General features: G+C 39.7%; 1 protein-coding gene across 1 annotated transcript in view; it reads left to right on the top strand.

The window, feature by feature from the left end:
• LOC109894862 (fibrinogen C domain-containing protein 1) overlaps positions 1 to 8,088 on the top strand; it is a 165,840-nt gene extending 157,752 nt beyond the window's left edge. The window contains exons 6-7 of the mRNA XM_031830402.1: positions 293 to 472; positions 6,248 to 8,088. Of these exons, the coding sequence (XP_031686262.1) occupies positions 293 to 472; positions 6,248 to 6,510 (443 nt within the window). The 3' untranslated portion in view covers positions 6,511 to 8,088. The remainder of the gene's footprint in view (positions 1 to 292; positions 473 to 6,247) is intronic.
• The last annotated feature ends 4,461 nt before the right edge of the window (positions 8,089 to 12,549 follow it).

Raw genomic sequence — 12,549 nt, 5'->3', positions numbered from 1 at the left:
AATTATCGGGATGATTATCAGCTGGGCACTGGAGGAGAGGCAATGGGGGAAACCATTCAAAAATGACGTGCCCTCCTAAAACGGGTTATAACTCCAGTTTTGTTTGTAACATTAAGATACACCGACAGCGTGTTATATGGATGTATTGATGGAAAGTCAAGAACGGACGGGCATGACTTCAAAAAGGACAGAGTAATAATGTTTTTAAATACATGAACTTGATCGGTTCTAGTGTTAATCACAGCTGTTCAATTCAGATCATGACCAGCCTCTCCTCTGTCTTCAAACTCAGGTTTGAAGAGGATGCATGCCCTGACCACCCAAGCCAACTACGAGCTGCGCATTGACCTGGAGGACTTTGAGAACAGCACAGCCTTCGCCCAGTATGGAGCTTTTGGAGTGGGACTGTTCTCCGTTGACCCGGATGAAGATGGATACCCGCTGACTATTGCTGATTACTCAGGCACTGCAGGTACTGCAATATCCAACTGTACTGTAGCCATTTATTATGGCTCATACACATTTGTTTCATAGACTTCATAAATGCCCCTTAAAGCATTTATAAATTGTACTGATCTTCCTATTGGTCAATGCCCCCCTCTCAGGGAAGAAATACAATTTCTAAACATCCAAATATCAGGAAAATCCAATTCAGACATCTGTTCACCAGTATAAGAGTCTTTCTCTGGCTGTTGTTTGTTCTACATCAGCTGTAGATCATGAGCAGCAGCATCCAGGCAATATGTGTGTGATTCTCCACGGTTCAGCTCTTCTGTCGCTGAGGGCTCTTTTGGACATTAATTGGGTCCCTCCACTCCGTTAGTCTCAGGTTCCCCCTTCCTCAGCCCCTCACTCATGGTTGGGCCCAGCTGGACAAAATCATGACCTTCCAGGGCTGCTGGAAAGGGCAGGGATGATGAAGCTGTAGGATGCCTCTGTGGCCACGGCAAAAAAAGCAGGCCATTAGGTTATTATGGCCTGACATAAACAAACAGTCGGCTTCCACTTGATTTAATTAGTGAGGTTGTCTTTAAACGTCTGCTGCCAGGGATTCATGCAACATTGATTCCCAATCTTATCAATTAAAATTGACTTTTCATCCTCTCTTGTTGTTTTTGTTCAGACGAATTGAGGCTCCGGGATTTTTTTTTTTTAAGAAAAGAAGTTTGTTTAAAGGCCTAGGTGCAGTCAAAATTGTGATTTCCTGTGTTTTATATACACTGAGTGTACATAACATTAATGACACCTACTCTTTCCATGACATAGACTAACCAAGTTAATACAGGTGAAAGCTATGATCCCTTATTGATGTCACTTGTTAAATCCACTTCAATCAGTATAGATGAAGGGGAGGAGAGGTTAGAGAATGATTTTAAGCCTTGAGACAATTGAGACATGGATTGTGTATGTGTGCCATTCAGACTGTAAATGGGCAAGACAAAATTCTTAAGTGCCTTTGAAAGGGGTACAGCATAGGTGCAACGGTTTGTGTCAAGAACTGCAACTCTGCTGAGTTTTTCATGCACAACAGTTCCCCATGTGTATCAATAATGTTCCACCACCCAAAGGACATCCACCCATTTTACCCAACTGTGAAAAGCATTGGAGTCAACATGGGCCAGCATCCCTGTGGAACGCTTTCGACACCTTATAGAGTCCATGCCCCAATTCATTTCCAGGGCAAAAGTGGGGGGAGCAACTCAATATTAGGAAGGTGTGCTTAATGTTTGTACACTCAGTTTATATTTCCATCCTATGAGCTTGGAATAATAGTGTCAAATTGTGAAAATGGTGACAATGCCCTTTTAGTGTAAGAGCTGTTTGAAAACACTTTTTTGGGGGGGATAGAGTTTTGGCCTGCCTCACCAGGCAGTAAATTAGTTAATATACCAATAAGAAAGAAAGAAAGAGTTTCAAACCTCTCTGCCAAAAATAACTAGTTTTCAATTTTCTCCTCCCCACTCCCAGACAGTTCTAGCTAAAATTATTGCTTGAAAAGTTGCTCTTCGCTAAGAAGCTTCACTACATTACCAAAAGTATGTGGACACCAGCTCATCGAACTCATTCCAAAATCATGGGCATTAATGTCCCCCCCTTTACTGCTATAACAGCCTCTACTCTTCTGGGAAGGCTTTCCAATAGATGTTGGAACATTGCTGCAGGGAATTGCTTCCATTCAGCCACAATAGCATTAGTGAGGTTGGGCAGTGATGTTGGCCGATTAGGCCTGTCTCACAGTCGGCGTTCCAATTCATCACAAAGGTATTCAATGGGGTTGAGGTCAGGGCTCTGTGCAGGTCAATCAAGTTCTTCCAAATCGATCTTGACAAACCTTTTTGTATGGACCTCGCTTTGTGCATGGGGGCATTGTCATACTGAAATAGGAAAGGACCTTCCCCAAACTGTTGCCACAAAGTTGGAAGAACAGAATCGTCAAGAATGTCATTGTATACTGTAGCATTAACATTTCCCTTCACTGGAACTAAGGGGCCTACCCCGAACCATGAAAAACAGACTATTATTCCTCCTCCTCACCAAATTTTACAGTTGGCAATATGCATTCGGACAGGTAGCGTTCTCCTGGTATCCACCAAAAAACAGATTCGTCCATCGGAATGCCAGATGGTGAAGTGTGATTCATCACTCCAGAGAGCACGTTTCCACTGCTCCAGAGTCCAATGACGGCAAGCTTTACACCACTCCAGCCGACACTTGGCATTGCGCATGGTGATCTTAGGCTTATGTGCGGCTGCTCGGCCACGGAAACCCATTTAATGAAGCTCCCGACAAACAGTTATTGTGTGGACATTGCTTCCAGTGGCAGTTTGGAACTTGGTAGTGATATTTCCACACTATGCACTTCAGCACTCGGCAGTCCAGTTTTGTGAGCTTGTGTGGCTGAGCTGTTGTTTCTCCTAGATGTTTCCACTTCAAAATAATAGCACTTACAGTTGACCAGGGCAGCTCTAGCTCTTCAGTAAAGCCATTCTACTGCCAATGTTTGTCTATGGAGATTGCATGGCTGTGAGATTGCATGGCTGTGCATGGCTCAAAGTTATACACCTGTCAGCAACAGGTGTGGCTGAAACAACCGAATCCACTCATTTGAAGGGGTGTCCACAGACTTTTGTACATGTAGTGTTTGTTTGTTTTCAATTATAATGGTAAAAAAAAACTAATCACAGTAAGGTACTTAATTGTTACCCAGAAATGTTATGATATTGACATTTTAGAAAACGGCAGCATTGGACCTTAATAAAATGTTACTCTGCAGCAGCACTGTTTTGACTTCAGCACAGTCCTGAGTGTGCTTTCAATACCTGGATTTAAATGATTTGTTCTTCATATATTTGGTTTCAGTTATAAGTGACATTTGGGAGGAACAGATTGAGATGGGACAGTCAAAACCAATGATAAAGGATATGTTCACATATCGACTAAGACGGTACTTGTATGTCTTTCCCCCCCGTTTGTTCTGCATCCGTTCACACAGAAAACTGTCGCTGCCTTTTACTTTTTGATAATTAATCTTCAATCCTTGCAAAGATTATTGAACTATTATCCTAAACAACAATATTATGGTTATATACTACAGAATTGTGTATCATATATAAACATGAAATGAGTACTCTACCGGCAGAGAAATAGGGCGAACGTGCAATTACCTGTGTTGATTAGGCACACTAGCTGTTCACACTTTTAAGTGCTTACTCTCAGAACTTGAAAGAAACTCTTTAATGACAGTTTGTTACCTAACCAAAGTGTTTTAACCATATCATTACTAGGGCCACAGGAGTGTTGAATATGTTTTATTACAATGCTTGTGGAGGAGCACATCATTTCCCTCTGATGTTTTTAATGTATTCATTGTGAATATGATTATGAGTTCTGGGGCATGTTTAAATACTTTCGCTGCTCTCATTGTAGGTTTCTCCCAGGATATTTGATTAAAATGTGTCCAACATTACATTACATTACATTTGTTATAATGGTACAGTAGGCATCCATTTACACGGCATCTTAAGGAGTTTAAGAGGTTTAATCATCCATTATCATATCCTGCCACTATGTTTACAATTATTCTATATTTAAAAGTTTGCCAACCTTTATTAGCGGTAATCCACGAGTGTGTTGAAGCGGTTAAAGTCAGAATAGAATAGATGTACAATAGGTGGGGCATACAATACACTGGGGTACTTTTTCCATAGGAAGAGAGGCAGACTCATCCTACTCTGCCCTAATAAACTGACTCTTCCCTTTGTGCATTGCATGGTTTTACTATTATTATCACCATGCTCTTTCATCATCTGCACGAACAAAACAAATAATGTGCTCTGTAATAACTCCATTTCATTGTTGTATGAGTCGGGGAGTAAACTGACATTTCAAAAATGTTCAACTTCATATTCATAATGTCCAGCACCACCCCAACATGAACATGGGTGAAAATGGCCGTTTCTATGTTTTTTTTGTTTAAAAAAAAGATAGAGGAAGACAAGTGTTTCCTATGACATCATCAACAAATTAGTAGGAAATGCCTACTCATAATTGGTTAAAATCACATGATGCACACCAATGATGTCATTGGAATCACTTATCTTCCTCTATCTTTTTTTTTTACTACAAAACATAGAAAAGTGCCATTTTCACCTACTGTATGTAGATGTTGGAGTGGTGCAGGAGATTATGAATATTTAGTAGAACATTTTAGAAATTTCCCTTTCACCCTGTGTCCTGGCTAAATTCCCTATCTAACCTCTTAAACTACAGTGTAACTTCGTGCTCTCAGTCAACTCACCCAGTAAAACAAGGGTTAAATAAGTCTATAGTCTGAGGCACTTGGTGGGAAATTGAAATATATAACAGGATCTGTAATCTGCATAATGTGATAGTTAGGGGGAGATTTTTCTCCTTACCATCAGCCCATGATTACGAGGCATGATATGGAAGCCAAATCTGAGAGGATATCCATACAAAAAAATGGAGTTAGTGCTATATGGGCAATAAGCAGCTGTCGCTAAGAGCTGCCTGGTCCAGCCACAGTAGAATTAGCACCTTCAGAGTAGAGCGTGGTGCTGCACAGAGGGGATTTGATTAATGCACCACTGGCTGCTGCATTACATCCCTGAGACATACATCATAGGGTTTAATAAGGCCACCACCACAGCCTACAGCCTCTCCACCAGTCTTCCTCTGATCTGCACACACACACACACACACACACACACACACACACACACACACACACACACACACACACACACACACACACACACACACACACATATGCAAGCATGCACAGATACACACAAACACCACCCATATCCACCCACACATATCCTACTGGGCACACACTGGTTGAATAAATGTTGTTTTAATGTAATTCGTCAATGTATTGTGACGTGGAATCCTAGTGGAAATTAGATTGGATTTGAAAAACGTCATCAACCAGCACTGTTTTCATCTCATTTCAACCAACATTGTAAACATTGAAATTAGGGTAAAACTTCAACTTAAATACATTGACTTAACTTGACTAACAGGTTGTTACATCAATCTAATTTCAACATATTCATCAGAACTATATAAATGTTGAAAGTTCCACATAGACATTTTACTAATATTTTTATCCTATATTGATTAAACATTGTGTGGTTGAATTTATGTAGAATTTCATATTTGATTAGAGATATTTTATTTGACCATGTTTCAATATTGATAATAAAATGGTATGTTTGTTTCAACGTCATGCCATCAACCTAAATAAAGAGCTATATTGAAGGTGAAGCCACAGTCCACCAATTCCTGCCTGAACATTCACTCATACTGGTATATAATGGGTAATAATCTTCAGTGAGAACAAGTATACTATCCAGATCAACCTCTATCTACTCTGCTTAGCTTTGGAAACAAGCTGTGTTCGATTCAGCTGAGCTAACATGTCAACACATTTCCCTCTCTCTCTCACTCACTAACACAGAACCTGACAATAGCAGAGTAATTTACTTGTCCATCCCTGTGGTTTTCATTTATTTCAGTATAATGTTATATTTCACCAAGCAGTAATGGTCTTTCTTTTTAAACCTCTCACACATATACCACCATACATGTCATCATGATCCTGTCAAAGTGCTAAAATGCTGGCAACCTCTCTCATTCCCCACCCTCTCTCTCTCTCTATTTCGCTCTCTCCCTCTCCTCCCTGTTTCTGCACCCACCCCTCCTCCCGTCTGTCTGTCTTTGTAAGGTGACTCAATGCTCAAACACAACGGGATGAAATTCACCACCAAGGACCAAGATAACGACCACTCGGAGAACAACTGTGCCTCCTTCTACCACGGTGCCTGGTGGTACCGCAACTGCCACACGTCCAACCTGAATGGACAGTACCTGCGTGGGCCGCACACCTCCTACGCCGACGGCATCGAGTGGTCCTCCTGGACGGGCTGGCAGTACTCCCTTAAATTCACTGAGATGAAGATTAGAGCCACGACAGAGGAGAACAAATGAGAGGGAACCGATAGCACAAGAAACAGTAGATGGATGGACTTAGGCGTTATTAAAGACACTCGACCTGCCGAAAATTAGAATAAGGACTCTGAACCTTAATCTGCTCGTACTGTAACCCCTGTCCAAAAACATTCTTAATCCCCTCCAAACGTCGACCATTTTGTGGTGTTGTGTTGAAACCTCCAAGGTTTTGTAACCTTTTGCAGCTTCTTGCTGATCTGATCATGTTTCTAAGTATTATTTTAAAAAAATAATGCAGGCAATGTCAGAACCACAGTATTGTTGTGCTTTTAAAAGGAAAGCTGTGGAATTTTGAAATATGAAATGTTAGGATTTTTCTCATTCTCTTGAGTGAAATTGAATTGAATGAATTGAGTTTCCGACTATTTATTTGGGTTGTCCCAGCTGCTTGTATGTACAGTTAACTTTGCATCTGACAGCAGTCTGAGTTCTCCTAAGTGTTACGCAGGGGGTTCAGTGAACCACGCTCACGAGATGAGGAACCCTGCTTGAGACCTGAATACGTGTGATAGGTCCCTGAGCTAACGCTCAGTCTTTAGCTCAGTAGGTTAACACTGTCTTGAGACACGCAAGAGACACAGGTTTGAACCCCAGTCAGTTACATGATCTTGTGGTTTACCCCTAGCTCCTTTTTGACCCCTAGACATACCTTGTACAGATCATGTGTCAGTGAAGTGCCCCAGTAAGACACATTCATGACAAAGCATTATATCGGTCAGACAGGGGTTTTAAAGCCAACCCAATCACTTCACAAAAGGCAGCCTTGCCTTTTTACATAACATTTACAAATACAATGATCCCACAAGAGTGGCTTTGAGCAACATGCATGTGTGACCTGTTACAATGAAAGTAGAGAGAATGAAGAGAATACGTGAAAGAGCTGGGCCAGCGGTGTGCCAATTATAATCAGAGGCCTGGATCTGTGTAGCCTTCCAGTTGTTGGGGGAAACCTCAGACAGTAGGTTCTAACCTATAAATTCATCTCCTCTGAGAACCAATTCTATTCACTGATATGCTATCTTAACTCAACTCAAATTAGTCCTTTCAATATACTGGATTTTGCTTACTCCTGAAGCCTTCTAGTCTGTCATCTTCAGTGTGTGTACAGGAGATGATTGATAAAGTCAGGCAAACGGTGTTCTTTACTCAGTCAGAGTACCAAAAATTGAGATTCCCTTATGGGCAACCAAAGTTTTAAAAAATACGAAAACATTGTGACATAACACAACAACGGCTGGTAATTCATTCCCTGCAAAAAGCAGCCTTTTCATCTGCCCAGATGTTGAATGACATTGTGTCACTGGTACAGTATGAGTGTATGTCTTTCTCATTATTTACAGTGATATGATATAGTGTTCGATACCTTGGAGGCAGCAGACAGTTGTACATCTGTGTAGTTTCCAGACCTGGGTTCAAATACATTTGTATCTGCTATTAAAAATGCTTTTTATTGTGTATTTGAGAATTTTTAAATATACAGCCCAAAACAATGACTTTTATTTGAGTATTTGAATGTTTATTTTAAAAAATTTAACAAATAAAGTCTATCAAATTTTATTTGAAAGTATTCTCAAATACTTTTCTGGAACACTATTTGAAACCCTTTTCAAATATATTTTCACCAAACATATTTCAAATACTCTGCTCTAAATGTTTAGCAAAATCCAGATGTTTATATACAATCCTATGAATATATGTTCTAAGTAAATCGATCAATTAATTGCTCAAAGGGACTTCACCCTCAAAGGCAATCACCCCAACACTGTTTTGTTTACTTAAGGATCAGACCTTCTTTTTCAATTTTTGCCTAAAAGAACACCCAAATCTAACTGCCTGTAGCTAATCTTTGAAATGCAAGAGAAAGGCCATACTTTCAGATAGGAGATTGTAGATTTTGGCCACCAGATGGAAGCAGTGTGTGTGCAAAGGTTAAGACTGATCCAGTGGAGAATTACATTACTGCACACTATTTTGTATCAAGTCTGCCAGGAGTTTGCCCAAATATGGCAAATTGGTCAGTTGATAAATTTTCAAGTACATAACTACAGAGAACATACAAAAATGCTATGGTAATAAATGTTTTTTTTATCTTCTACACTAACTTTCACACGTCTAGATGGCCGGGTGGGGTGGGTGTGGAGTCAGAGACAGCAGTGGGGTCAAACTGTAGACCCCAGTTCATACATTTGAACATAATGGATTTTATCAAACAAAACGATGCTACATTTTATCTCTGGGACCCTCAGGAAGACAAATCAGAGCAAGATGACTGATTGTAAGTACATTATTTACCTTCAGAGGTGAATCTATCAAACCAGTTGCCGTGATACGTTTTTGTTGTTGTTGTGTACTCCTCAAACTGTAGCATGGTATTTGTTCATTGTAATAGCTACTGTTAATTGGACACTGCAGTTAGATTTACAAGAATTTAAACTTTCTCCCCATATAAGACATGTCTATGTCCCAGGAAAGTTGGCTGTTGGATACAACGTCATTCTAGTCACAACCACTCCGGTTTAGAGACACCTATCCTGTAGAGGTTAAACTGCTGAGGGATGGGGCTGGTGAAATGTTATCAAAAAGAACAAAGATATTGAGGATTACCTAATCACCCAATATCTTCCACCAACTACTGATCCTCTGAAATTCTGGAAAACACACAGTCACACACACCCAACACTGAGCAGAGTTGCTGCTGAGTACTTACATGTCCCAGCATCCTCCGCAGCTGTGGAGCGGCATTTTAGCATTGAAAGGCGTATCTTCAGACCAGATCGCTGCTCAATGTCCGACAAGCTTTTTGAAACCCTGCTGTTTTTTAAATGTAACATGGCATCTTTCATGAGACACCAACGTAAGGTAGCCTAGTGGTTAGAGCATTGGACGAGTAACCCAAAGGTTGCAAGATCGAAGATCAGCTCCCTGAGCTGACAATGTAAAAATCTGGTGTTCTGCCCCCTGAACATGGCAGTTAACCCACTGTTCCTGGGCTGTCATTGAAAATAAGAATTTGTTCTTAATAACTGACTTGCCTAGTTAAATAAAGGTCAAATAAATAGTGTGATTAAAAAGTGAAGTAAGACTCATACATGTAATATCTAAATACTTGTTTTGTAAAGTAATTGAAATACCTGAAATCGTATTTGAACCGAGATCTGGTGGTGCCTATAAAAGTCAGAGTGACAAAGGGTTGTTACAAAGTAGAAATGGCACATTGAGGCTCACAACTTGGAGTCAATATTGAGACAACATTGTGTGGTGTGTTTGCCGGGAATGTGGTGGTCTCCTATGCATTTTGTATTTATGTTTCATTTACTGTTTGTTTTTGTCATGATGCGGCTAGTCTTTCCATTTAAAGGTTGAGTGAAAATATTGCTTATATGGTGATAGGTAGAGAGGTCTGTTTAAGTTAGGCTGAAACACACTTAAAGTGAGATTTTAATGTTGGTATTATTATGAGTGTGTTTATAATGGTAAGCTGTTGTTGTAAAAGATCCCTCAGTCCAATATGAGCACTTAATAATCAGATCTTCTGATTGACATTCAGTATACTTTCTATGTTTTTGTCTCAAAATGAATAAAACAAGAAAACATTGTGTTTAGATGTGTAAAGTTGTCTCATCACAGTATTTTAAAATAAAGGTATTACTATAAGAACTAACATTTATCACTTTACAAACTTAGTTTTTAATTTCTTATGATTGTAGCCTAATCTTATCACTCATTATAGTTACTCAATTAGATGATAATTCCACCATAAGAGGGACATTGAATAAAACATTCTCAATAACAGAGTACTGTCAGTTTGTCATTGGGGGAAGGGACAAAAATATAGTTTTTCTACAGATATACTGTAGACTACAATATTAGTACAGTTTTTGAAATTGCTTTAGTGCTATTGGTTACACGTGGTCTGCGGTTGTGAGGCTCCAACAACGTGGAGAAATCCTTTACTTTCAATTCTTTGTCAACAGCTCTGGTGGGCATTCCTGCAGTCAGCATGCCAATTGCACACTCCCTCAAAACTTGAGACATCTGTGGCATTGTGTTGTGTGACAAAACTGCACATTTTAAAGTGTAGTTTTATTATTCCCGGCACAAGGTACACCTGTGTATTGATCATGCTGTTTAATCAGCTTCTTGATATTCCACACCTGTCAGGAGAAACGCACACTAACATGAATGTAAACAAATTTGTGCCTAAAATTTGAGCTCATGAAACATGGGACCAACACTTTTCTTTTCCAGTATAGTTATTTTATCAACCAGGTAATCCAATACCAAAAAAATCAAGATACATTTCCCTTTAAATGTAATATGCTATGGTACATTAAACTGTTTTCACAACACTTGCATTACCCATTAAAATCAACTGAACATCAAATTTCATTCAATTCTATCACGTGTGTGATCAAAGGTGCGATCATTGAACACGACATACACAAAAATGATTCACAGAAATAATTACATCACAGGTGTACTATAATCAAATGAAACAAATTAAATAAATTGAAGAAGCAGGCACTAGTTTGCATCAAGTCTGTCTTGAGCTTTTGGCCAAACATTCTCAACCCCAGGTCCACATTGTTCATGCATCTGGGGAAAAACCTTTTGGCATGACGAATCCAAGCCTGACATAGGTCTGGATTGAGGTCATTGCATGCCTGATCCATGGCCTGAAGGAGAATGGTACGCTCATGGGAATGGCATCTTACACTTGTATCGTAATTGTTACAAGTTTTGGGGTTTTCCATTTTTGTTTTAAAGGTTGGACTTTAGCACGTTAGCACGTAGGGCGCACAGATTGGTGTCACCTCATTAGTCCGTATGTGTTACACCTGTGCTGGTTGCCATCTCATTAGGGGGAAGGTGTTTTACCTGTGCTGGCCCAGGTGATATTTAAGAGTGGCTAGTGCAGTGCTCCACTTCTCTTGAGAGATGTGGAGGGTTTAGTTGGCACTCCCTGTTTGATTTCTAGAAAAACATTCTTTGTCTGATCTTTAAGTTTAGTGTTTGCCTTCTTGGGAAAATTTAGAAGGTGCTCATGGTGGGTGTTTTTTAGGTCACAGTTGTTATTGCTAGTCAACTTTCAGTGGATACCCCCATGAGTGTCTTTTACGAATCCCTCCGAGAACCCTACCTTGTTTTGTTTTGGTTGTTGTCAGTGACTCTTTGTTAATTCCCTTTCTGTTTGAGCAACAATTTTTGGTTTTCTTGCTGGGGAACGTAACAGCAATCATGTCTTGTATATTCTACTTATGTAGTGTAGTGGTCCAGTACATGACTCCGTTCGTAAGAGCATGGCACTAGCAACACGAGTTGTGGGTTCCATTCTCACTGTTGTCACATAGAAAAATGTGCAGTCTCATACAGTGCATACAGTGCATTCGGAAAGTATTCAGACCCCTTTACATTTTCCACATTACAGCCTTATCATAAAATGGATTAAAGGGAGAAAAAACATCTCTAATCAATTTACATACAATACCCCATAACGACCAAGCAAAAACAGGTTCAGAGTTTTGCAAATGTGTGTATATATACAGTTGAAATCGGAAGTTTACACACACAGGTCGGAGTCATTAAAACTAGTTTTTCAACCACTTCACAAATTTCTTGTTAACAAACTATAGTTTTGGCAAGTTAGTTAGGACATCTACTTAACAATTGTTTACAGACAGATTATTTCACTTATAATTCACTGTATCACAATTCTAGTGGATCAGAATTTTACATACACTAAGTTGACTGTGCCTTTAAACAGCTTGGAAACTTCCAGAAAATGATGGCATGGCTTTAGAAGCTTCTGATAGGCTAATTGACATAATTTGAGTCCATTGGAGGTGTACCTGTGGATGTATTTCAAGGCCTACCTTCAAAATCAGTGCCTCTTTGCTTGACATCATGGGAAAATCAAAAGAAATCAGCCAAGACCTCAGAATAGAAATTGTAGACCTCCACAAGTCTGGTTCATCCTTGGGAGCAATTTCCAAATGCCTGAAGGTACCACGTTCATTT

Source organism: Oncorhynchus kisutch, linkage group LG8, assembly GCF_002021735.2.
Source record: "Oncorhynchus kisutch isolate 150728-3 linkage group LG8, Okis_V2, whole genome shotgun sequence".
NCBI lineage: Eukaryota > Metazoa > Chordata > Actinopteri > Salmoniformes > Salmonidae > Oncorhynchus > Oncorhynchus kisutch.
This window is presented reverse-complemented; position numbering and strand designations above follow the sequence as displayed.